The 27,978-nt window shown below is 41.0% G+C and overlaps 1 protein-coding gene across 1 annotated transcript in view; it reads right to left on the bottom strand.

Moving 5' to 3' along the window:
* Positions 1–14,675: 14,675 nt before the first annotated feature.
* Positions 14,676–27,978, bottom strand: part of LOC134403574 (vitellogenin-1-like) — a gene marked incomplete at its 3' end in the record, with an annotated part of 50,161 nt that continues 36,858 nt past the window's right edge. Inside the window, exons 24-32 of the mRNA XM_063133908.1 lie at positions 26,239–26,378; positions 23,162–23,368; positions 21,890–22,032; positions 21,647–21,782; positions 20,616–20,748; positions 19,672–19,870; positions 15,809–15,903; positions 14,967–15,061; positions 14,676–14,819 (exon numbers count right to left, since the gene is read on the bottom strand). Coding sequence (XP_062989978.1) covers positions 14,676–14,819; positions 14,967–15,061; positions 15,809–15,903; positions 19,672–19,870; positions 20,616–20,748; positions 21,647–21,782; positions 21,890–22,032; positions 23,162–23,368; positions 26,239–26,378 — 1,292 coding nt within the window. The remainder of the gene's footprint in view (positions 14,820–14,966; positions 15,062–15,808; positions 15,904–19,671; positions 19,871–20,615; positions 20,749–21,646; positions 21,783–21,889; positions 22,033–23,161; positions 23,369–26,238; positions 26,379–27,978) is intronic.

Raw genomic sequence — 27,978 nt, 5'->3', positions numbered from 1 at the left:
GGCTGTGGTGATTGCTTTTCATTGTCAGTGACCAAGTTTATTCTTTCTGTGAGCAGATGCCACTCTAGAACTGGAATATGTTTAATAACATAATAGGAAATTTGTAAATAAATAAATAACAAATAGAAGTCAGCATTTCCAAAATAAAAACTTCAGTATGTTTGAAAAGTACCTTGACAATTAATCAAATACACAAGTGTCTGCCATTAAATTTCTATTTAATGTAACTTTTTCGAATGCAACCTGGGTAATTTTGGTCAAGTACAATCTTGCTTTTACTTTTTGTACATTTCATTTCAAATGCTAAGGCCCGTGGCTGATGCAAATAAAGGAATCTCTCTCTCAGCCCTTATTCCTGATGAAGTTTCCCCCCTTGCCACTTCTAGCAACATTTCCATATCTGGAGGGCAGAGGGGGCTGACAAGAAGGGCCTCTTTTGTAGAGTTGGGAAGGGTTAGTGGCAGCAAACCACAGGATCCAAAGGAGAAGGACAAGAGTGGTGAGAGCGAACCAGGTTGTGTTCAGAATCTCCCGCCACAGTTAATAAATTGGACCAGGGCTTGTTAATATGTGGTTGGCTGCAATCTAAGGAGGTGTCACTTTTGTTGTTGTTGTTGCCATGCAGCTGTTCGACTTAACGATTGTTCTTTTTGCGTCTGTGTGTGTGTGTGTGTGTGTGTGTGTGTGTTTGTTTGAGTTCTATACTTCTGCTCAGTTGTTTAGGATCTTTATATGGTTTACTTCAAGATCTCTCTTTAGATAAAGAGCTTTATCAAACCAGCGTTATACTGTGCAATCACTGTGAATTGCGTGCAAAGGATTCCGAAGTTTTCCATCTTATAATCTGCTTTTATTGTGAAGTACTCCCCCATGCATCCTGCTTTAATTGCGTTTCTTAACCAAAAGAAGTGCAAAATTTTGCTACTAGTTTTCGAGCGTATCATTTGTTGTTTTCTGAGTGGCCACCGGGGTGCAGGAGCAGGATTTGAAGAAAAATTAAACAATTACTTACATCTGCGTAAGCTTTAAAGATAAAGACATCAAAATTGGCACAGTAATAGATATTATGGAGAGCTTTAAGCATACCAAATTTGAATCAGACTGGGTCATCCATTGATTTTTTAATGATTTTTTTACATTTCCCCCCTTAAACCAATTTCCTGTTATGTAAAGGATCTTGCCACCCGGTAGCAGCAACAACAACAACGGCGACAGTTTAGCGCTGTAGGGGATAATTTGAGGGAAACCGGTACGTGGGATGAAGCTCAAAGAGAAACTCAGGTTGTTCTTATGATCCTGAGAGGTTGCTAATTTTATCTACAGCTGCTAATTTCATCTACATGGACTATGAATTGTTTTGAAGAGGAAAGACGCCATGGGCAACGTTGCTAAAGTTGAAGCAAAAAGTTACTCTCTGCTGCTGTTTATTTATCATGGCTTTCTATTTATTTATTTATTTATTTATTTATTTATTTATTACATTTTTATACTGCCCAATAGCCGAAGCTCTCTGGGTGGTTCACAAAAATTAAAACCATAATAAAACAACCAACATGTTAAAAGCACAATTACAAAATACAGTATAAAAAGCACAACCAGGATAAAACCTTGCAGCAGCAAAATTGATATAAGATTAAAATACAGAGTTTAAGTTAAAATTAAGTGTTAAAATACTGAGAGAATAAAAAGGTCTTCAGCTGGCGACGAAAGCAGTACAGTGTAGGAGCTAGGCGGACCTCTCTGGGGAGCTCGTTCCACAACCGGGGTGCCACAGCGGAGAAAGCCCTCCTCCTAGTAAACACCTGCCTCACTTCCTTTGGCAGGGGCTCACAGAGAAGGGCCACTGTAGATGATCTTAAGGTCCGGGCAAGTACATATGCAAGGAGGCCCCCACTCCACTCCACCCCCATGTCCCAGATATTGGATGGATAAAAGTGCTTCATCCTCTTGATTGAGATTCTCATTGGAAACTCTGTTATTTTGAACAACAAAATAAAGCCAGTCACCGTGCAAGCCTATGCGTGTTTATTTAGAACCAAACTGTACGTCACTTTGAAAATGTCCCTAGCAGCCAAGCTCTTCTTTCTTGCTTACTTTTACTCTAAAGTAAGTATAGAAGCACCAATCTGGATCAGGTACCTAGTGTGGGTGTTAGGGGAGATTTAACCCCTCCCCCAGCGTCCCAGTCTAGGCCCTCATCTATATGACCGCAGGATTGCTCATGATTTTTAACCTGATTTTTTGCAGATTCGATTCTGCTCACAGAGGGCCACACTGCAGCACTGTTAATGCGCACCTCCGTACAATTGTGGGCGGTGGACTGGTCTACCACCATGATCTTTTCCTACCCCATTTTATTTCTATTGAATCTCGTGTCCACCCCACCCCCACTAGAAACCCCCAACCAGAAAGGTCCGTAAACCGATGGAAAACAAAGAGAAGTTCATGCGTGTTTGTTTGGAAATCAGTCAGTCCTACAGAGTTCAATGGCGGTCAGTCCCACATAAGTCTGCCAAGACGGTATATGTAAGGCCATTACTAGCACTATGGATAGATAGATGATTAACCACAGTGGTAGTCATGCAGGGAAATAAACGTTATTAGGTTTAGTGGAAATTGCTACCACCTCGGGGTGCTGAGGACTGAGTGGTTTGTTTGCAACAGATAGAGAGATGTGACTCCTCGTTCCAAACATTTTCAATATCAACAGTGCAGCAGAAAACGTGTCATAGGTGCTGAAATGCTGGAGGCAAAAGCCGATCGCCGCTTCAGTGGGTGTGAGTTGATGGCTGCATCGTATAACTGATGCAGCGCCACAATGCAGCCACCTCGGAGCAAATAAGTCCTATAGACAGCCTTGCACTGATGTAAAATTCTTATTTATCAGCCTGTAGTGATAATTACATTAATAACAATACATTAATAATTAGTAATAATTACATTAATAATTACATTAATAATTCTGTCGGCGACGGCCAACAGAAAGCTCTGGCGTGGGCTGGTCCATGAAGTCACGAAGAGTTGGAAGCGACTGAACGAATCAACAACAGTGATAATTATAGTAATATATAGTTATAACTCTGTGATGCTCTACAAAGTATCAGAAAGCATGGATTTGTTCTAGTCCTGGGATGAAGTTGAATATGAGTTAAATCCCCAAAGAATAATTTACCCAGTAAAAATAACTGATCTTGCACATATTTAAAATAGTTTTCATATAATTTATTTAGGAGGCCAACTATGGCCTGGAATCTGACATAATGTTCCTTTCACAACCATTATAAAATGCCATAAAATTAGAAATGGATTCTAAAATTTATTAGTATTTTATTTTGATTGAATATTTTTTAAAAAACTTGATCAAGTTTGCCCTCTAGTGGTCAAAAATTCAGACACTTTCAAACGATTAAAACCAGAATAGTTTTTTTTTAAAGCATTGCCAGTTTCCCTCTCTAGTGATGCTAGAGCAATGCAAGGGTTGTATGGAGAGGGCTGGAAGAATCTGTCAATTTTTCTTTCTCCTGGATTTCCATTTTTTGGGGAGAATCTCAAAGAATCCCAAATTGTTTCCGTCCTGAATATGACGCTTGTTTTTTTAAAAAATCTTTAGTACATTCTTATCAAAAAAAGAACTGAAACAAAATTCTCACCCGTCTGAACCACTGAAATTCAAGAGTTATATGGACAGGACCACCATTAAAAGATGAGGAACCTGTCAGAAAAAAAGGTGTCAATCCTGACTCAGCACTGCGTGAAGTGGGGAGTTTCCTGTATCCGTAGCAGATTTCTACAGTCAGAACACATTTTTTTCCAGTGTTTGGGCTCACAAGGTGAACCTACACGGATATCAGAGGCTCTTCTCTTCAAAGTGTCACCCTCCACAAGTTCAGAGTGACACGTGTGCATCACTGGTAATACTTTTTTGAACAACAGAACAGGGCTGTCGTCAAATACATACAGTAGGGATTCAAAAGGTTAGCCCTCAAACCCTGGGCCAGCTTTACTTTCTCCCATGTTTGGTTTTCATTTTATTTTTTAAGCTCATGCTCTTTTCATCCTGAATATGAAGGAATTTGTGAATTTTGGGAATTCTGAAAGAAGAAATGAACTGAAACAAAATCCTTACCCTTGTCTTCTTAGTGAAAGATAGACACCACTTCCTGCAGCTCTTTTCTGTAGGAAGCTGCCTCGCCACATGGCCCCATGCCTTCTTCCATAGACTGAGTAGCTCCAAGTCACTTACTTCCTCCTTCCCAGAAAGAAGATTGCTCCAGATGTAAATTACAGAAATAAGGGGAAGGAGGACACTCCAGCTTGTCACACAACACTGGGAGGATGCGCTGCCTTGTTCTAAGAAGATTGTCCATGCAAAACTGGCTGGGCTGCAGGAGGACTAGTAGGGATCAAGCTTGCTTCTGCTCTCCCTGCTAGAAACTACTCTACTCCAGCTGTCAGTTGCCCTGTGGACGGCAGAGGCATGTGGAAGGTCACGTTGACCCCTGTCACCAGCCAGGGGACAAAGGGTTGCTGGGGGAATTGCATCACCTCCAAGCCTGCAGAACACCAGCAAGGGAAGATCAGCCAGGCCCCAGCTGGATACAAACTCCTGTTAACAGCTCATCTCTTTGCTCTGACTTTTGCCTCTCTTCCCTTGGGTGTTAAGTGTGTAAGACTGATGACAGCACCTGTGTATTGTTTGGATGTGTACACAGCATTGAAGGAAGGAACAGAGGGAGGGAGGGATGAATGGGGCGTGTCTTTTGCATGGCTCCCTGAACAGAAGGTCAGTTTAGCAGTAATGTGTGCCCTCTTTCACAAATCCCATGCTCAGTTTTGAATTAACATAAATATTTGCATTGTGTAGAAGGAGGACCTCTGGGTGATTTGAGGATCCAGAGAGTCTAGTATATAAAGCATCCTGTCATTCTAGTAGGGGTGTGTGCTCCACACTGAAAATCTTGGGGTCTGCTGGATCTCCGCCGGACCTCCAAAATTGCAGTGCTGTTAGGGGTGGTTTTAAAACCATCAGAAAACAATGGTGTGGTTAGAAGATCGTTCAGAGCCCCGAATGGATCTGTACATCCGAAGTTGTTTTAGGTGACGTGAGGGCTCGTTTCATGAATACACTTCCATAGTAGGAAGATGACAAGGGCTGAAGGGGGGAGGAAGTTTTGAGATGGACATCAGTGGCTAACCAATAGCCACAGTCTCCGCTGTGGGGAGGGGGAGCCCTGCCCACAGCACTGCCGCTGTTGCTGCTGCCAGCCTGAGACTGACCGCAGGCTTGAAGGGGGTGCAGCCTCTTAAGATCTAGCATACCTGGGATCCTCCGCCACCAAAGAAAAATGATCCCAGGCACTAGACTTGTGTTTTGAAGGAGAGGGTGTGGGTGGAGCCTCAAGAGCACCCACACCAACTACTTCTGCACTTCAGAAGAACCAGCAGCAGCAGAGAAAAGAGTGTGCCTAATTTTGGATGGGTGTGTGTGTGGGTGGGGGAACTAGAAGAAACACCTCTCCCTCTCCCAACAAGGCCAGAGCCAGCTTTCCTTGCTGGGTTTTCTTTTCTCTCTGTGTGTCCGTCTGCTTTTATTTGCTTCTTCTTCTAATACCACCCGTGTTCTTGTTCCATACATGGAGATAGGGGACTTCGATTTTTGTAGAAGGTTTCTAGTTTCTGAAAGTTCTGCAAGCTCTCTTGAGAGAAGATGAAGTGCAACTGAAGTGTGTGGGTGCGTGTATGGGGTAGGGAAAAATCAAGGGATGAAGTGATCTGCATCCAACTTGACATGGCTAAAGCCTTACGTAAGAGCTACAAGGGCACCAAGTTCCACCTTTTTATCTTTGAAAATGTTGAATGTAAGCTTTTTTGTTAATTAATTCTCATTGAAGCTAATAGAGCATTTCCCTGAAAATGGGGCGGCTTTCCACCGGCAATTTAATGGTATGGGGAGACAGAACCACCCCAAAAATAGGGGCAGGGAATTGCCTCATCGGAGCGCTATTCCGAATTTCGGGGAGTAGCAGACCCGCACTGCACACCCCTACTTTCTAGTTTCCCTTCCAAGGATTTCTACCAAAAGCCCTGCCTGGAACTTATGTTTTGGGGGGTGGGAGGGCAGGCCCTGAATCCTTCTTAAATGAGGGGAAATTAACAGGAACTCGAAAAAAGGCATTGCATATACACTCTGAATCTGCTATTTTAAGACATGGGATTGTACAAAGTTTTTGATCCCCTCTCCAAACCTGTACTCTTAGCTCACCTATTACTGGGATCAGTATATTTCTATTTATCATATGACCAAAACAAGATAGTTTAAGTAGCAACTGTTTACTTACAGGCATGGTGGGGAAACTGTTTTTTGCAAATCTTTACATGTAAAACACCATGCTTCTAAATTGAAAAGAGGTGGGTGGGAATATGTGCTAAGTTGCCTGAAAGGCTTGCTAACTTGTAAATCAACCGGCAAAACATAACAGGGATTCACGCTGTTGTTAGTAACCCAAAAGAACCACTAGATGGCACGAGGGGCTCATAATTCAATATTAAAAAGTGAGGATAAGTATTTTGAGTTGTGTCTGCCTTATGTACTAGCTTCAGTCTTCAGTCAGAAATTCTGAAGTGCCCTTGTCAATTCCTTAGGTTGCCCATGCCCAAACTCTCCCATTAGAACTGGACATGCGCAATGCATATGGGACTGGATCCAGGTTGGATATCCCATGGGTCGGAAGCTACATGTCTGATTGCCCAAGAGTCCCAAAGCAAAATTATTCCCTCTCCCAAAGTGTCCTGGGGGAGGGGGAAGAGGTGTGTGTGTGTGTGTGTGTGTGTGTGTGTGTGAGAGAGAGAGAGAGAGAGAGAGAGAGAGGTCACCTATCAGGGCAGGAGGGAATACTGTCCATCCTGATTCTTAATAGGGTGTGAACTTTCTAACTGCACTATCTATACATGTTTACTCTGAAATAAGACCCACTGAATTGAATGGGGCATATTCCCAAGGAAGTAGATATAAGAGTGTAGCTGGTGTGTAAAAGTGAAATCTCACCCACCCCCATCAATATAGATCCATACTAGAGATATTAGAATTATGCTAATCATTTGCTTGTTTTTTAATTGTCTTATCCATGGAGGCTTTATATTTCTGTGTTCACTAATACAAATATGGCTGTATCAAAAAGGGGAGTGCTCTTTTCTTAAGCCACCAGAGCTTGCCATTTTGAAGAATCTTCAGGAGTGATCAAAAAGGGGCTCTGAAAGCATCAGCAGCATAGCTGTATGGCTCCACTGCCCCCACCACCACCCACATTTAGGTTCCTGTGCCTTTTACCTGGCATGGAGACAGTGGTCCAGAATGGGAGTTTTGCAGCCCTCATCAGCTGCAAGTACCATGTCGTCCCCCTCCTTCCTGATCCATTTAGGTCTATTTAATTGTCTGTGGGAAGAAGTGGGTCTGGTTGGCTACATGGCAATTAATTTGTGTCCTGGAACCAGGAGACCTGAGACCAAATGAAGCTAATAACCTCACTCTGAATTAGCATGTTTGACCTTGTGACATCATCAAGTTTTTCAAATTTAATTGGCTAGGTGATTCACATTTATTTTTAAGGGTGGAGGGACACATTGAAGAAAAAAATGGTGCTACAGCAGCAGACTGGAACTCTGAAGAGGTTACCTTACTGACAAGAAAGAGATTGGAAGCTGTATGGGAGGTTTTTGGACAAATGCCTTAATTCCAACTTGGGTGTGGGGAGGCTATTGTGGGTAGGGGGTAGGAAACGAGGTGGGAAGGCACGGCATTTGTGGCCTCCCCGTGGTGCCTACCAGAGAGGGGAGGGGGAATCCGAGCCTATAAATTGGCTTTTGCCCCTCCCTTCCTCCTCCTGTTGAAGCGCGGCTCCCTCCCTCACACCCTGTGGGCAGTTTGGGCTTGCTGGTTGTCCTTTAGGGAGGCCGAGTAGGAATTTTTTTGCTCATAATCTTTCATTGGTTATGAGGTGTTTTCCCCCCTACTTCACACTGTAAGACAAGTGGTGAGAAATAATTAGGTTGATTTTCCGTTGCTAACAATTTGGACACATTTGATGATAGGCAGGTATGTGCGGGCATCTGGAGCAGATTAGGGTCGGTGAGCATTCAGAGGCATCGTTGCGGTGATCGGTAATGCCTGAGGCTCCCTAGCTGCGAGGCCCACAGCCCAGGTGGTGGTGATAAGGGTTACCTTTGAGGCTGACCTTTCTCACCCACTTGGAGCCCCGAGGGTGTGTGTGACACGGAACGCCTCCCTACCCCAAAAGGCGAAGCCTGGGAGATGGTGAACATTGAGGCGCCATTCTCAGGCTGTGAATGTCTCGCCCGATAAAACAACAGCATGAAGTCAGATTAGAGAAGATGCTTGCTTAGGTTTTCCCTTTCTGCAGATCTATTAATAAATGTGGCCCTGTTTAAATCCAAATCTTGTGTTTGCCTCGTTATTTCCCACACTCCACATTCCTCACAATGCTTTGCGTCCTTATATATCAAAGATTTATTAAAATCATACAAGAAACCCAGCATTTAAATAACTAAAACCAGATTTAAACAACCACATTTGTTTTTGTTTTGTTTTTGTAAAATCCTCAGTTAGCCATTATTTACAGAGCTAAAACATCAAGTTAACTCATCCAAAGTTTTCTTTAAACAACAATAATTTTGACCTGATATTTACATAAAACAGACTGTTCCAAGACAAATGTAACAGACTCCACCTCTGAGCGGCCAGTGGTCCCATTCACACATAGGAGGGGGGACACTGGCCAATCAGAGGTTCTGTATGTGTGAAGAATTCTTTCCTGTGGTAAAGTGCATGAAACGAACTGAATGGGTGCTTACTAGAGGTTATTTCTGTTATGATGGGTGATGGTACTTTGGATCTCTTAGTTGTGTTTTATACTCAAAAGTAATAGTTTCAGTCTCTGTTATAACATGAATGTTCATTGAAGAAGCATGGCGGAGGTGTGTGGCAACAGCATGGGTGGGGCTAGCCAATGTGGCTCCACGACCGCCTTCCATGCATTAATTCAATGTGCGGAGGGAATTGTGTATAGTCCTCTATAGAAATTGAACTAGCAGAGGATTTATTGAGTCCAGGTCTCCTAAGAATGCTTCTGTAGATTGATCACACTCATTTTTGCACACATAGTATATGCCAGAGGGATTTCCTTTTGACCTCCCTGTCTGATTACAGGGTATAGGCGTTGTGGAAGAAGCTACAGCACCATAAGGCTGATCCTTCTTCATATCTAAGATAACACAGAACACCATGTGTAATTCCTTTATGTATTTATAGGAAGGCTATACTAGAGCTGACCTGCTAGCCAGAAGGACATGTGCACCAAATGTCAGAAATTCAATATAAGAACATAAGAAGTGCCCTGCTGGATCAGACCAGGGTTCCATCTAGTCCAGCACTCTGTTCACACAGTGGCCAACCAGCCATCAGCCAGGGACCAACAAAGCAGGACATGATGCAACAGCACCCTCCCACCCATGTTCCCCAGCAACTGGTGCACACAGGCTTATTGCCTCGAATACTGGAGATAGCACACAACCATCAGGGCTAGTAGCCATTGATAGCCTTCGCTTCCAGGAATTTATCCAACCCCCTTTTGAAGCCATCCAAATATGTTTGAAATATTAGTAGAGCTGCAGGTTAGGTTAAAGCATGGGCTACATATACCTCCATGCAGCATTCAGCCTCCTTCAGCAACTAAGGTGAGTAGCTTTTCATACATGTCAGTAGTAGACATCCTCCCACTAAGATGTTAAAGGAAAAATATTTATTTGGATACCATCATCCTTAAATGTTGAATTTTAAGATGCCTTTTTAATAATGTGCTGCTTTTAATAATGTATTAGTTTTAAATGTTTTAATTAGTTATATGAATTTTATGGTGTTTGCATTTGTGTTGTACCCCGCCTCGATCCAGAGGGAGAGGTGGGTAACAATAATAATAATAATAATAATAATAATAATAATAATAATAATTATATGGCAGTCAACATATCCTGGCCAGAACGGTATGGTGCTGATGCTGCTCCCAAAAATCACAGGAAAGGGAAATTAATTGCGCTGAGAATAGCTGAGAAGGGGTAGTACCAGAAGCTACCATGAAAATATACAGGCCCTTATTCGATTTGAATGAGGAAGAGTAAATGAAGGGGGAACATTCAAGGAAAATCAGAGTTTCTAGTTCTTACACATGAACTATATGTAAACTGCAGAAAAGTCCAGACTGGAAAATATATCATGTATGTTTTTTTTGGGGGGGGGAGGGGAAATAGTTTTTGTAGCTTAGGTTTAACTTTTAAAATCATATCAGCAATAATTTTCAACGATTCTTTTTAGTATGAACAGGATGCATGTGCCTTACTTATGTAAAAAATACTAGTGTATTGATACTTCTGACGTTAATATATTTTTAAATTCTTTGGAGAAGATGGATTTTCAGTTTTCCACAACCAGCTGAAGGCACATTTCTAGATTTCATTATGTTTGGAATTCACAGCCAGCATGCATCTGTGGGCTTTTTCTGCCTTTTTAATAGATGTGTTCAGCCATCTCGGCATGGGGCCACTAATGAATGTGAATCGTCGTCTTCAGAAGAGCCAACGAAAAATGAAAGTGGCTCTTTAAAAATGGAAATAATGTGGAACTTGTCTAACCTCTGTCCTGAATGGAACAGAAGAAAGCAGATCTGTCCTGGTTACTGCCTCCCTCCTCACAACATGGAAGCCCTTCCTGTCCTTCACGCGAAAATCTATTTGAAACCACTTTTGGAGCACAAGCTTCGTTGAATGGAAACAAATGGCTACCACTGTCTGTTCTACCAAAGGTAAAATCAAACAAGTGCTGCGCCATTGTTCTTTCCTCTCAGTGTGTTCACTTCACCTCTCTTTTGGAACCAGTTGGTTGCTGCTGAGATTTCCAAGTTACATTTACTCTGGTTGCACCAGCTCAGCCTCTGGATGAACCAGGTAACTAGGTAGTGTTTCCCACTGAACCTGGCAGAATGAGAATCAAACATTATTTACTTCATAGCAAACTGCAGAGGCAAGCCACAAGACAAATATATAACAATGATGCTGTTTCACTGCTGTATTTCTTCAGGATTTCTGTGATGTTGCTGAAAGGCTGGGCTCCATTTTTAAATTGTTGAGAAGCATAGAAAACAAAGTTTAAAATTTGGTAGGGTAATGCCAAAAACAGTGATTGTTCAGACAACATGCTAAGCTAGGCTTAGGCATCTCACCCTTTTGCAACAAATGGTTAGTGAGCATGTTTAAACCATGGTTATGTAGCCACTATGGTTAGGAATGGTTCACGCGACACATTAAATAATGTTTAACTCAAAATGCTTAACCACTGTGGCTTAGCATGTCATCTGCGGCTTAGCATGTTACAGTTTTAGAGCAGACGTAAAACAGGACCAGAGTGCCATTGCAGGGGTTAGGGGAAGCAGTATATTTTCAAAGTAGTTATTACTTTTTCCTACTTCATAGTAAACAACCAGAAAGATAGGTGCTCTTGAAGGATAATTGCCTGTAGTCAGAAAACTGTCTCAATAGCACATCTGAACCAGTTTTACAAATCCTGGTGTGATTTGAGTTCTCTGAAAAGAATGGAGGTGGTCAGGAGAAGCTATGTTGATGAAATTATATTCTCATGGACCTCCTTCACATATTTGCCATATGAAACAGGAGGAAAAAGAAAGATGACATAATCTATATTCACATCTCACCTTCGAGCTCTCTGAGGCTGCATGCTGATACCTATATATTTGGGATTAAGTCCAGTTGAACTAAGTGGGACTTACTTCTGAGTAGATCTGTACAGGATTGTACTGTGAATCCTGGTCACTTTCCATGTGTTCAATATTGCCCAGTCATTGGATGCTCAAGTAGATCTATCTGCCTTTAAAAATGGTGCTAAACTAGTACTGAACTTTGGCTCTGGTGTATGCTATTATTCTCTAGTCCTAGCACAGGGTCCCTTTACAGCTCCACCAAACACATGCATAGTGGAGTGTATAGCTGGTGAATTTGGGTGTTTACCGGGGAGCAGAGCTAGCTGGTATGACTTTGCAATTCCCCCAGGGGACTCAAGTTTGAGGAACTTAAAATGGGCAGTGAAGGTTACTGGAAAGGACATTTTCCTGTGAGATGGAAAGTAAATGGACAGTTATGAGAGTAAGAAGAGAATCCGATACACGTCTACTTAGGAGTGGGTATAGCCTAGGATTATTGGCTAAATGCCATAAATATTCAAAATTTCCCATAATACTAGAATTTCTCATAATAATATTCCCATGGGGATTACTGGCTAAATGCCATAAATATTTATAACTTCCCATAATATGTGGCCCAGCTGTGTCAAAAATGTGTATGTCTCAGTATGATATGCTTAACATGTACACACACATACAATGTTTAAACAACTGATTTAAAAGAAATTCGGGGCCCTGAAAGAGTGAGGAAATTGGGCTAACTTTCCATGGAATGCCTACCCTACGTTAGACCAAAGGCGTCCTTAAAGCAAAACTTCAGGTTAGACCAAAGTTCCTCTGAAATCTTCAAGCAGATATTTCCCTTGTTTACTAAAATAAAGACTATTAAAAACCCAACTGCTTTCTGTGACTTCTAATATGCTAAATGTGCAATGCTCTTTTGTTGCAAGTGTGAGGTAAAGTGAAATATAATCATATCAAGCTTTCAGCATTTACAATGTAATGGGCTGGGGCGGAGATATAATGTGAACATATTTTGAAAGATATAAAGCAGTTATTTTTGTAAAATGACCATGTGCCTTCAAGGAGGCACATTATGCTCTCAGTATAAGACAAGAAGGCAAAGATGTCTGGCCAGGTTATTGACTGTTGGCTGGTTAGAAAAGAAGATGGAATGTCTTCTCAATGGAAGAGCCCAGTTGGTGACCTGGTTTGGAAATAATATGAAACCATAGTTTACTGTTACAGGCACGAGCCTCCCCCCCCCCCACCGGCACAGTTGTGGGATTGGAAGTTTCTGCTTCCATTTTCAATGAACCAAAACTTGTCATGTCATTTGAACTGGGAACTGCAATTCATTTTAACTCATGAGTATATCCAACTGGGATCATAAACTATGGTTTGAAGTTGGCTTATTCAGGCAAACTAGAACTAATTTTTACTTTTGTTCCAGTTCAGGCAGAGTAAACTTCAGTTAGATAGAAATGGAAATGAATGTGTCCAATCTCCTCTTTGCAACCATATTGGAGGAAGATTGGGGAGGGCATATGAGCCTGAAACTTGTACATGTTACACTAAATTATGATTTAGTGTTAATGTTGCTGTGTATGTTTATGTGGGAGATAATGCTTTCGCTGCTTTTATAAAAGCAAATGCTTTGTCAGTATGCCATAGTAATTTGTCAGACATTTACTGGTAGAGTATTAGTCTGAAAGATACTGAAGTGGCTAATGAGTAATAAACCCTAAATGATTCTATAACTCTATAAAATATTTTCAGCCTGATTGATTTGGGCATAACAAACAATAAAAAGACCATGCGTATATAGTGTATATTACATATATATATATATTAATATGCAAATTGTTTATTAGGAACATACAGTGCACAACACATTTGATTTTAGTTTAGTTTGGATTAACAATTAATACAATTATATTTTCATGGCATTTTTACATCTCCTGTGAGGCTGTCCAGTTATTCAGTTAATTTGAATATCGAAGTGTTCAGCTGAAATACGTTGTCAGGGCAATTTTTCGAAAGGTCCTGCCTGTCATCAGAGTTATGCGGGCAAAGTCTTCTCGGACTCAGGCAAGGTTGTTTCAGCTGTCAGAAAAGTAAAATCACCATTAGTAGACTGTGGACAGAATCAAAAGCAACATAGGGGGGATCTACACAACTGCTTTTAAAGCGCTTTAAAGCACTTTGAAAATGTTTTGAAAACTGTATATGCAGTGTGTCCTGGGCCCCAACAGTTGTCAAAACTGTTATAAAGCACTTTAAAGCAGTAGTGTAGATCCCCCCATATTCTAAGGCATGCAGGCACTTCAGTGAAATAAGAGTAAGAGCTTTATCACACCAGCGTTATACTGTGCAATCACTGTGAGTTGCATGCAAAGGACTCAGAAGTTTTCCACCATATAATCTGCTTTGATTGTGAAGTACTCCCATGCATCCTGCCTTAATTGTGCAATAAAGCAAAAAGATTCACCGTATTTAGCTCCTACTTTTTGAGTGTATCTTCCGAATCGCCACTGGGGCGCAGGAGCAGGATTTTAATGAAATGCTTACGTCTGCGTAAGCTTTAAAGATAAAGACACCAAAATTGGCAAAGTAATAGATATTAGGGAGAGCTTTAAGCATACCAAATTTGAATTGAATTGAGTAATCCGTTGATTTTTAATGTTTTTTTTACATTTGCCCCCTTAAACTCACTTCCTGGTATGCAAAGGATTGCTGTTGCCCGGTAGCAAAAACAACAACAACCGCAAAAGCTTAGTGCTACGGGGATAATCCGAGGGAAGCAGGTATGTGGGATGAAGCTTTAAATCTCTTGTAAAATATCTCTTGTAACAAGCATTCATTAGCCATTGCTGCTGCCATTTCCAAATTTCACTGACCTGTAACACAACTTTCTGATAATTTCCAGGAATGTAAATAATCAGTGTCCCTTAATGCCAGCTCTTGATTTGGCATCAGGCCTTCATTTCTTAATTCTCCATTGTTGTCTCCGCAAAGTCCACATGTATTGCCTTTCATCCCTGAAGTGACTTTAATCTGCATAGATAATAGATCTTTATTGTAGATACAGGGGTGCATACATTAACAGAAGTGTCCGTCCCACAAGGGCGCAACCCATAAGATTGTGCCCTAAAGGAGAGAAGCGGGAAATTCTAGAACAAAAGATCAGGGTGGTGGACTTACACTCAGTGTGGTGGCATCGTATGTCACATTTTCCAGGCCATGTGCTGGAGCCAATATCCAAACAGTGTTGTTCTTCTCACAAATCTCAATGTTTGCTGTGAAGAGATGGGACAGTGTAAAATGCCTATTTCTAGAGAAGAAATAATTTTCAACACCACACATGTGCATTTCTTTTACATGTAGCCATTTTACATTTTATGATTCTTGCTACAGAGAGACACAGTCAGGTCCCCCCACCCCCACCCAAACAAACTTCTCTGGCCACTCACAGATCTTTGCAGGTCATTTTAATGATGCAGTGATCTTCCTCACACTCTATTTCTCAGGTTTATGTATTGTAAATCAATCTACAGAAAAGCCGATTTTTTTGAAATAAGACTATTTCCTGCCGTGTGCTAGAAAGTTGCCCTATAAAATGCCCACTAGAGGGCATTGTTCCCATTGATCTGTATGGGCCACATGGTCTCTGCTTTCTTCCCAACATGGAAGAAAGCAGGAAAAAAGAGCAAAGGTACGCAAAGGTAAGGAAACATGATTTCTCCCCGTCTGAAGATGCTCTGATTCTCTCTGATTCTGTGATGCTAGCTCATACTGCCTGCAGTGTAGAAATTTGTCCATCCAGTTTGTAGACAGGATTCTCAACAATATTGATCAATACTGACAAAACATCTTACTTTTAATATGTACTTTCTTATATACTTATAATAGGGCTGTCAAGTGGTTTTCTTTTAAAAAAAAAACAATGAGAAACGAAAGTAATCAAGTCAGAGTACTTGGATTTGAAATCTATTGAATTGAAATCTATTGTGATTTAAGAAAAAGTATGATATAAGATACAGTACCTGTGCAGGGTTCACAAAGCTTTCCAGGCACCGGTATTTGCTTATCATTGCAGAACGCTTCTAATTTTCCTTGGTTAGGAAAGATTCTGATCCGTCTTTGGGGGATGAAGTGTATTTTTGTTAGAAGAGGGGAAAGTACACATACACATATTACGGTCACTGACCAGACTTTACACATACAAAAGAGTAGGGCGACGATACATGCAAATTTGAGAAGTATGCAGCAGAAGCAATTGTAATATTTATTTATTTATTTATTACATTTATATCCCACCTTTTTTCCTCCAAGGAACTCAGGACAGCATACATAATTCTCCTCCGCTCCATTTTATCCTCACAACAACCCTGTGAAATAGGTTGGGCTGAGAGTCTGTGACTGGCTCAAAGTCACCCAGTGGGTTTCCATGGCCGAGTGGGGACTAGAACTTGGATCTCCCGACTCCCAGTCCAACTATATACAGTTGGACTGGGAGTCGGGAGTATACAGCCACTATACCGCACTGGCGTGAAATAGCCCATCCTCCCACTGCAGCTATCAGTTACAAGCTCACTACAAACCTGCCTTAAGGCCTGCTAATGCTTCTCCTCCTGCTACAGCTGTGCCTTGACAGGAGTGAGAAGTTGAACCATGTCGATGTACGTGCAACTGAGCCAAAGGATCCACTTAAAGCACTGACAGCATGGCATAGGTCTGATCCTGTTCACATCCCAGGGAATTAAGTGCACCTCTGTGCAGCCTGGGTCCTATGGCTCAGTTCTGCATTCATGCAAAGCTAGTGGAAACCTGCTGGAGTGGACAAACCACTAGACCAGTCGTATTGCACACAGGCCATGCTACATGCCAAAAAGGAAAGAAAAAATATTTTCAATGTATCTCCTGGTACTATTGTTTCACTGGCACACCTTTCTGGAGTCTCTTTTTCAAAAAGACACTAGTGATTTTCATTCATCTCTTGTAGAACCCCAAAATGTATTTATGATGTATACACAATGAGCCCATGATGATAACCCAAGCCCTACTGGCCAACTCAAGAACAATAGCCAGTCTATTCTTTAATCTGATGGTGACAAAGCTGAAGCAGGATGTCTTTGGTTGGTCCAAACTGGAGGAGAAAAATAAAGGCCCAGAAACGCAGAAGGAATATGTAATTTTGAAGTTCAGTTCGAGGATTTTGCAAAAGAAGGTGATTTGAATAATGAATTCATAGATTGTCACATGCTAGCACTTTCCACAAGTTTATAGATAAAAGTTGTCATCTAAAAGCCATTTTCCATAGCTTTTAAGAAAGCAGCCAAGCTATCTGTATAAGCAGACAACATTCTCCTTTTTATGATTAATACTGAGTCTCTATTACCCAGCTGTCTGCTTAAAAGCATCTTAAAATGGAGGCTTGTTAAAATCTTAAAATTTAGGCATAATTGGTGACAGCCATATTGCATATAGGTAGGCTGTATTTAGGGAAGAAAACCTGGTTATCTATAGATAACGTTCATCCTGAATCTCAAAGTGGTGTTATAGTCGCAAAACAACTTTGCGTAAGAGGTTGGCTGGGAGACAGTGATTTATCTAGACCACAGGCGAGGAACCTGTTATTTTCCAGGTATAATTGGACTCCAACTACCATTAGTTCCCTACAATAGGGTTAATGGTCAGGAATTATGGGAGTTGTGGTCCAACAACAACTGGAAGGCCACAGGTCCCACCACTCCTAGGCCTTAGCTAGACCTACCTGTTAGTCTGTGAGGGAGGGGTGAAGATCTCATGATGGTTTTATCACAAGATCCCCCCTCTGTTTACACATTGTGCACAATGACCTCAGAAGAAGAGCCGTCGTGCTCACCATTTTAATTTTTTTTAAAGAGGTAGCAGCGCACGAGTGCTCGTGCACAAAAGCTAATTTTTAAAATATATATATATATATTTCCCTGCTCCCCTCACCCCACCCCCCATGGGCGCAGTGCTCCTGAGAAGCACTGTGTCCCATGCACGGGTCCTGGCTCCTCGCGAAGAATCATGAGGAGCCGGGACAAACCGTGGTGCCTGGACTCACGTTCCGCAGTCTTGGGCTCAGTCTCCGGCCTGAGACTGTGGAAAAACTGGGCCTAAAGGGTAGGGTGAGATCCTGGGGCAAGGGAGGGATCATCCCTCCCTGATCCAGGGATCCCCTGTGCATCATGTGGATGCACAGGGATGATCCTGGGGATTGCCCCGGGATTTCGCCTGGTCAAGCTATGGTCCTAGTCTAGAATATTTAGTTAGCTTTATGCATTAACTGGGATTTGAACATTGAATTCTCTTATCTAAATCCAGGTTTATACTGGATTTAGATATGTCCGTCCCCCACACTCAGGTCCTCTGGGTAGAACTTCCTTCAGCCAGCCAAAACTAGGCTGACAGGTATTACCCAAAGGACCTTTTCCTCTGCTGCTCCCAGACTGTGGAATGGCCTGCTGGAGGAGATTTGTCAACTTAACAGTCTTTTAGCATTTAAGAAAGCTATAAAGACTGATCTCTTCTGTCTGGCCTATCCAGTGGAATGTTAGAATGCTTTTAGTATGTTTTTAGTATGTTTTTTAGGAAGTTTTAACAATGTATACTGTGTTTTGATTAATATTTTATGTACCTTGGATGGTTTCAGATACTGAATATTTGTGAAACCAGCATTCTGGGATTGATGCGTATGAGATCTGTGAATTTTCATTTCACGGAGAGGAGCAGAAGTGAGATATTAGAAACTCAAATATTGGAAAGCCTTGTAATAATGAATGCCTGAACAGACTCTAAGGAAAGGTCAGTAAATAGTAGGGGTGTGCGCTCCACACCGAAAGTCTGGCATGGGTGGCAGGAGCCTTGCCCGTAGCACTGCCGCTGCTGCTGCCGCCAGTCTGAAACTCACTGCTGGCTTGAAGGGGGTGCAGCCTCTTTAGATGAGTGAGCATGGCCAAAGTGCCCAGACACACCTCAAATTCCTCCCTGTTGATGTTGACCTGCCAGATCTTGCATGTAGCATACCTGGGATCCTCCACCACCAAAGAAAAATGATCCCAGGCAGTAGACTTGCATTTTGAAGGATAGGGTGCAGGTGGAGCCTCAAGAGCACCCACACCCAACTTCTTCTGCTGCACTTCAGAGGGACCACCAGCAGCAGAAGCAGCAGAGAAAAGGTTGCACCTAATTTTGGATGGGGCGTGGGAACTAGAAGAACCCCCTCTCCCTCTCCCAACATGGCCAGAGCCAGCTTTCTTTGCTAGGTTTTCTTTTCTCTGTGTGTGTCTGTGTGCTTTCATTTGCTTCCTGTAGTACCACCGCACACTCCCCTTTGTGTGTTATTGAGTGAGTATGTCCCTGTGTGTGTTCTTGTTCCACACATGAGGATAGGGGACTTCGATGTATGTAGGAGGTTTCTAGTTTCTGAAAGTTCTGCAAGCTCTCTTGAGAGAAGATGAAGTGCATCTGAAGTGTGTGTGTGTGAAGGGATGAAGAGATCTGTATCCAACTTGGCATGGCCAAAGTACCACTTAAGAGCTACTAGGGTGCCAGTCTTCAAAAATGGCAGAGATGTAAGCCTTTTTGTTAATTAATTCTCATTGAAGCTAATAGAGTGGTTCTCTGAAAACAGAGCAGTTTTCCAATGGGTAAACTGACAGTGCAGGGAGACAGAGCCACCCTGAAAATCAGGGCAGGGAATCACCTCATCAGAGCTCCATCCCAAATTTCAGGAGGAGCAGAAATTAAACAACAACCCTATTAAACAACAACACTTTGCATGATCAATTTTAAAATGTCCTGGAAAAAGTAAAGGAAATAAGCTTAACCTGTTCTCTTTTTCACCAGTAAAGCCTTTATGTTTGGTAAAACTTACGTTGAAGACACATTGAGCTGAACCACCTTTAGAAGATTAGGGATGCTCCGTTTTGTCCATATGCGGAAACGTGGGTTATAATTTGGATCTTTCTTGCAGTCTTGGGCTACTAGTAAGTCACAGTCAGTATTACTAATACTACTGTTGAATATCTTGTGGTCGAAAGTTATAATCCTTCTTTCATTTATTTCACATATGGCTGGTAAGACAGTAAATATGAGCATCAATCAGATTCAACTGTGAACATGTTCAAGCATAACCATGTAAAAGCCAGGTGAAAAGTCTAGAAGTATATACTCCTCCTGGACTTAAGTTTCATCCCTTCCAGCAAGGATGAACTTGAACAGAAAAGCTTGTGTGTTCGACAAGTCATCAACATTTGTTCAGTAATGCCCCTGTTCAGACAACACGCTAAGCCGCAGTGGTTAAGCATTTTGAGCTAAGCATTATGGCTTAGTGTGTCATATGAACCATTCCTAACCATAGTGGCTACATAACCATGTTTTAAATCAGTTGCTTCAAATCTGTTAGTGGTCTAACCATGGCTTAGTATGTTGTTTGAACAGGGCCAGTTTCATTTAAGCAAGGCTGTCTTGCTACGTAGCTATAAAGAAGCATAAAAGCACTTCAGGTAGTATAGCAAAGGATACTCTATGACTACACTTCATTGGGAGTACATTAAAGGACTTACTTCTCAGGATTGTACTGTCGGGGTATTAAAATGGAAATAGTGTGTTGGAGACAGACTTAATCATGCTTAGGTACATTGAAATCTGTAGAACCTAAGTTAGCCATGACTAACTTAAATCCCACTAATTTGAATGGGTCTACCCTAAACATGACTAAATTTGGATCCAGCTCGATATGTCTGCAGGAAGGGTCATGTTGTAAGTTAAGGGTAAGGCTCATAAATACAAAGACTGGCTTGGTGTAAAATCATTTACCTTGATCTGTTTGAGCTAGCCATGAAAATAAATTTAGAGAGTCAATGTTTATTATTTCTGGATCCTGATAATATAGAGCTGGAATTGCAGATAAAATATTTGGAGCACAGAGATCATCCTTGTCCAAAGTCATCTAGAAAGCAAAGAACAAATGCATTAGAATCAATATGGCTATAGACAAAGCTTGCACCTTGATATAATGTTTAGGGTGAAATCCTATGCATATTTAGACAGAAAAACATCTTACAACTTCCGGCATCCCACAGCCAATTTTACATAATTGTTTGAAAATGGCACCAGGACCATGGGAGATAAAATTCAATTGGTTTCCCAAAATATAGAAGCAACATTGTGGTTCTTTTTTCAGTCTTATTGTAACAAAATGTTCAGAATAAAGGGGTTTTTTTTGCAGCTAAAAAGACTGAGAATGAACTGTGGACAACAATGCCTCAGAAAAGGCTGACTGCACAAAGCATTATGTGCACAGAAACTGATGCACTCTGTAACCTGTCAACAACAACATCAACAACTTTGCTCTCCAAAAATCAAGGCAGAAGATGTTTTATGTTTAGGTGATATGCAAACAGACACAGTGCAAGTTGTATTGTGTCCTCAATTCAATAATGCTGAACTATGTAACTGCCCTTGTGTTTCTGTAATTCAATGTTTTTGTAAATGCAAAATAAGACATATTTTCATTTAGAGGTATTTTGAATGCAAATAGGCTATTTTTATTGCATCTTTCCCAAGAATACATGCAAAAATAAAGTTATATTATTTACATTTGCATTGTCCTTTCTATTAGAATTTTTATTGCAATGCTGTTGACATAGCTTAGGGCATCAGGATATTATAATCCAACACTAGGTGATAATTCAGAGCGGGGCTCATGTGTCGCCCATTGCACCACCACATCAATCTCAGAATCTCCTGGCGCTGTCTATACTTGTACACTCAATTAATCTACCACAATGAATCTACCAAAGCCAAACTATTCAAATTATTTGAGAAAAAGGACAATGACTACATACCTGAGGCAATCTAATAGTTATAGCAGTTGTATCTGATTTTTCAAGTATTCTAATCACAATCTCATGTGGACGATTCCTCTGAAGAATTGGCCAGAAACCATAACTGCATGCAATACCAGGCAAGAATTCCATAGCCCTTGAGGAAATCAATATTTGAATGTTATGTTTTAGTCAGATTCTTTTAAAGTTTCAAACCAAAATGTTCATCAACTAGAATAATGCAAAATCATATGGTTGCTATACCGTGAAGCTATGTTCTCCAGGAGAAGTGGAACCTTGGAGTACTTTACGCCTACTTGGAACGCTTCATGTCTTTCAACTCGGACTTCAGAAGCCTCCATTTGAATTTTGTAATCCCGGCATTGGTTACCCAGTTTCAGAGAACTCTTCAGCGGAAAGCAAAACAAATAATTTCATATCACAGGAATGAAATGCTGTGGGCCCTGTGCAGCAACACTATGTAACACTTGTATACTCGTTTTTATCTTAATTTTAGAATTTCTGTAAACCACCCAGAGAGCCTTGGCTATGGGAGCGGTATATAAGTGCAATACATAAATAAATAAATAAACCCACACCTCTATGACATATTTTGTTTGGGGAGATACTGAAAGGACTGCTGGCTTTATCACAGTCTTGAGATCTGCCATGGTATGGTTGATGGTTACATGGAACAAGGTAATTCTGTTTATAACATCGAGATTTTGGAATTCCCCTAACCTTCCACCACCCTGTCACATCAGCGCAGGATATCGGGGATTCCCCCTTCCAACTTCAGGGCAGTTCACTGACTTTGGAAAGGGGAGTCAGACATCTGACCCCCCCCCAAAGCCCCCTCCTAGCCCGCACTTCAGCTGCCCTCCAAGGCTGGAAAAGCAACCTTGGAGAGAGGAAAAGGGGGTGCTTCAGAGGGGAAGAGGAAGCGACTGGAAAGACCAGGATGCAAGCTATCCTGAGGCCTCTCCAGATTGCTTCCCCTCCCCTCTGAAGCACCCATCACTAGATGGGTAAAAAAAACCAATCTAGGGAAAATGCCTTGGGTGGAGAAGCATCTGCTTTTCCACCTGCCCTCCATTAGGTGGTCAGAAGACCCTGAGTTCCCTAACACACACCACACACACACACTTTGCTGTGGTAGAGGGTGGTGTCGAAATGAAATACCACAGGACAACTGACTCCATAATTATTGAGAAGTACATGGAGTATAAAATACTACAGGTTTGCTCATTTTCTTTAACGAATATTTCAAAGAACTGCCTTGGGAGGCTTCAGCAAACATTCAATCTAGAGTAATCTGCACCTCCATACCAGCTAGGGATCACTATTTGGCTTTTTGGGTTGTTGCCGCATTTTGCTCCATTCCAGTTCTTATTTGATTTGATTTTGTAAATTACTGTTACATTGTTTCATTGCATTTTAATAATTCCTTTGTGTGCAGCTTTGGAGGTTTGCTGAAAAGTAGCTTCCAAGTACTCCAAAATAAACAGTAAATTAAAAACACACACACATCCTTACCTGGAATTTGGAAGGTAATATGGTGCTGTCGAGACATACTCTAAAGTTTGTTTCAGGAAGTTCTCTTGCAATCATTTTGACATGGAATTTTTGCGTTTCCTTCTTTACATACACGGAACATTTGTAGCCCTGTTCTTTGTTGTTACTTGTCACGGCCTCAGCCACAAACGTGAAGGCAGGTAGATGTGCATCATCAAAGGTTTCATCCTGAAAAACAAGCACATGAAAGGACATAGTTTGAATGCATATTATCAGATGACTTTGTCTAAGAAAAGCTCCTTCAGAGAATTGTGGAAGGATTTAGTCTCTGAGGCAGAGAACTTCTAGAGAGCTTGATACTAACCCACCAAATTTAACAGGGTACATTTAAAGCTCTTACTCAGAAGAGGGGATGGGTGAGAAATTTGGGCAGTTTACTTTGCAGCATGAACTTTCCAAATTTCCTGAACCTAGAAACAACCAGAAATGCAGTTTGCTGCACATTTCCAAAGTCTGTCATGCCATTCACCTAAAAGCGCATACTGATGCATACATTTCAAAAAATGTGTATGGAAAATACATACATCTTTAAAAATATGGAGAAAATGCATATATTTGCAACCTCCTCTGCTTTATTCAGTGAGGAAAACTGCATTGAAAAATATGGATTTTAAAAATCTGCACACAAAAACAGGCAAAAACTGTAATTTGAACATATGCAAAAAAAATATAGTAGGGTACAGAATTAGGCCGGAATGAATTCAGCTTTGGAAAAATGAGGACCTGAGTGAAACCGAGCTTGCTAGATTCACCCTTCCCTACTGAGCGGCAGCTCATTAGATCTCTCAACCAGCAACTGCTCACGGAGTTGATCTCTGGGTTACAGATGAAAAGTGGTCTTGATTACAAGGGAAAAAAGAGGTCTTGATTGTCCCATAATTTCAGTCATTGGTGGTTCCATGCAGCAAACTTTTTTTAAAGAAACAAACGAACTTGCACTTTTAGGGGATACCCAGACTCAGCTGTTTTAAATTATATTGGAGAGAAAGAATTGATGTTTATAAAAACATCAGTATGTCTCAATTCTATGACTGGACATTTACCTATGGAAGAAACAAATGCTTTTTATTGATGCTACACAATTGTGCCTTAGTGATATGGGGTACAGGAAGATAATATGTATTTTAAATTTTTCTTCATTTTTAATTTCAAGCAAATAGGCTTCTTGAAGCAAAAACAGTGAAGTAAGTGTTAAGGCACTTTTGTACAGCTGAAATTGGTCCCATGCCAGCCATCTGTCATTGGCATTCTGGAAACAGGAAGCAAGATGTTTGTGATTTATTTGATTTACTATGGCAAAGGGGTTGGAGTGCCATTTTGTTTCTGAAGATGTATGCCTACTGTATCTAACATGGATTGATGTATCAACCAACTTGGTTAATGCTGATTTCTCATTTGTCCAATCTCCAGTTCATTCCAAACTTTACAATCTTAAGCTTGGTTTATCCCAAACTTTGATTTTTTAAAAAAGTTTGCATGAAAATTCATACACATTTTAATGCACATTTATCCTAATACATGCATTTTAATGCATTTTTGTCTAATATACATTTTTTTTGCAATTCCCCCCCCCCAATATAATGCACCTTTAATGTTATTTTCACAATTATACACATGTTTGCGTGCACATTTTCCTAATATGCAAACGTATGTATTTTTTTTAATTGGAGGACAATACTTCAAAATTTGGAGAAGTCCAATTTTTTTAAAGGATAACTAAGTTTCAGTACATGTATTGGTTTGAAAGTGCAAAATTAGTGTGTATAGTTCCGGTTACCACACCTTAAAAAAAATAATCATGTTGGAAAAATCGCAGAATAGGTCACAAGGGGCTGGAGTAATGTCTGAGACTGTTTACCTTAGAAAAAAAAGAGAGCAAGGGAGACATAATAGAGGTACAAAATTATGGGCGGTGTGGAGAAAGCAGACAGAGAGACATTGTTCTCCCTTTCTCATAATAACAGATTAAACAACACATAGTTTAACTATGGAATTCACCACCACAAAATGTAGTAATGCCCACCAGTTTGGAAGGCCTTAGAAGGGAATTAGTCAAATTCATGGAGGAAAAGGCTATCAATGACATTAGTTCTGATGGCTAAATGCTAGGGTTGTGTACCATCCTGAATCCGAGCTGAGGTGGGCCGATTCAGCCCACTTTGATCTGGATCCGAGGTGGTAATGAGTCGGTGCAAAGCACCCCAAGGCCAAAGCAGATTGGCACTGAAGACTTGGGTTGATTTGCAACGATGCTGGGAGAGGCGGGTAAGAAATAAATTAATAATAATAATAAATATTATTATTATTAACAATAATAATCGTGGCTCTGCTCTCTGGGAGGAGGGCACAATTTACAAGTAACTCCCAGTGATGCCAAGGGAACTACAAGGGGGGGGCAGGAGAGTCAAGAGTACCATGGACTCCTAATCAGCCTTGAGCCTGGCTTTTCTGGGTGCAGGCCATGTGGCTGACACTGAGGAACCTGCAAAGCCAACCTGCTTCGGTGGGGGGGAGGAATCTTGCTTCATTGTTGAGGCGGACACACCCATGGCACTCTTAGTCAAATTGGGGGCAATTTCAGAGGCTCTGAAATAGTCTCCGAGGTGAGTTGGCGGGGGGATACTGTGCACAGCCCTACTAAATGCCACCTCCAGTATCAGAGGTGTAATGCCTATATATACCAGTTGCTGGGGAACATGGGTGAGAGGATGCTATTTCACACATGTCTACTTGTGGGTTTTCTGTGGGCATCTCCTTGGCTACTGTGTGAATAGAATGCTGGACTGATCCAGCATGGCTTTTATATTCTTATATGTACTTTCACATTATAATATCGTTCAAGCAAATCTTTTCCCCATCCTTAATCTAGCATTTTAAAACAATGAGGAACTAACAAGGAAGGTACCACCCTATGGCCACCGTATTAGCATTTTGTTGAAAATTAATGATCAGTTTGATATTGGCCAAGATTGCTATGCTAATTAGTAACTCCTCCCAAAGCTTTTTTTACTTTCCAATTTTTATATTTCAAAATGTACCTCTTGTGAAAAGTTCAATTCAACGCTGCTGGAGCTTCCTTTGCTCTCGCTGCTTGATTCAGAAGATGAATGCTGTTGCTGATTTGGACCATGTAATACAAAATGTAGAAAGAGAGAGGGGGGAAAGTAGGGAGAGGACACTGTGATTCAGTATTATCAAAATATAAGGCTGAATATTTTGCTGTCACCCTGCCCTAATGTCTTGTTTCTGAAAGTACATCTCAGATATGGCTTATGACATCTTCGGAGATAGTAGCAATGCATGCTTCTTTTATTTAGGGTGCAATCCAATTATTTTAGCCCTTGATGATTGGAAGGCTTATGATTGGAGGCTTATGATCATCAAAATTCAGAGCAGGAGGCACTCTGGAGATGATCAGTGCCTCCCCACCATCCGGTGCTGCATTTTAGCTTGACAGGCTTTTTCGCCAATCTAGCTGGAGGGTAATGGATGGAGGGTAATGGATGGTAATGGATGGAGGGTAATGGATGGAGGCTGGAGAGGCCTCAGGATAGCTTGTAACCCAGCCTCTCCAGTCCCCTCTTCTTCCCACCCACTGGAATGTCCCCTTTATCCCCTCTCTGAGGTCACTTTTGTTGTGCCAGCTGTTAGTGGGAGGTGATGGGGAGCAGCAATACCAGGCTCCAAGCTTGTCTCCAACCTCATATCTAGGAATCTGAAGTATCCTATACCTCCCCTCCCCCGATGCTATCTGGGGGCCATAGGAATGCTCCCTTATTTATTTTTCTTTTAATTAATATATTTCTAACCCACTCAATAACTAATGTTCTCAGGTGGATTACAACCAATTAACAAATTAAAAAGTCATCTTAAAACACAGTTAAAACACAATACATATATTGAAAACAAAACAGAAGGAAGAATGGAATTTTAAGAGGCTGAGGTCCACTTCCTGCTCTGAGTGCCCATGAATCACTCACAGAATTGCCATTTTTTTTCAGCCATCCAATGCCTGAAGTGATGGTGTTGTGCAGAGTGATTATATCAGCCCAAATCACATGGTGCTGCTTCACATAAACAATGTAAGAAGCATGTGGAGACACCCCTATTTTGGGATCATGAGAGAAAATCTGCTGCCAACATGAAACAAGAAGGCTTTACCTTTAAGTTAGGGGTTAAAATCAATAGACATACAAATACAAAATCCGTTATAAACCATTGCTCTGTGCTGACAATACAATATGCAAACTACTAATACATACCACACTAAATACCTGGTTTGCAAACCATAAGCTATGAGAAGACTCTGCTGAGTAACACATTGCTATCCAGAGGAAAATATCAACAAGGTTCTCTAGCTGCTCTTATTAACCAGATGTACTCTGGTTAGATTGTTTTCACTTCCATTTGCCACAAACAAATCTTCCCACAGATTTCACAAAGGAATCATTTCTTTTTATAAAGATGTAACTGTACATCAGATTACCTAAAGATGTGACTTTACTTAACTTGTTACATAAATTCCTAATATGGTAATGGTGAGAATTATTAAGTCCTCTATTGATTGAATAAGTAAAATCTTATTGTTGGAATACTCAAAGTATGACAACCTAGATCCTGCATCCACCCACATTTGACAAAGTCCCAAGTACAGATGGTTTGACTGCAGAATATTATAAGAGTTTTTGTAATTTTATATATGGCAATTTCCTAAATACAATAACTGACTGGATATAAATTTCCTCAAAACTGTTAAGAGACAAAGATAATAATTATTC

This window comes from Elgaria multicarinata, chromosome 1 (genome assembly GCF_023053635.1).
Source record: "Elgaria multicarinata webbii isolate HBS135686 ecotype San Diego chromosome 1, rElgMul1.1.pri, whole genome shotgun sequence".
NCBI lineage: Eukaryota > Metazoa > Chordata > Lepidosauria > Squamata > Anguidae > Elgaria > Elgaria multicarinata.
This window is presented reverse-complemented; position numbering and strand designations above follow the sequence as displayed.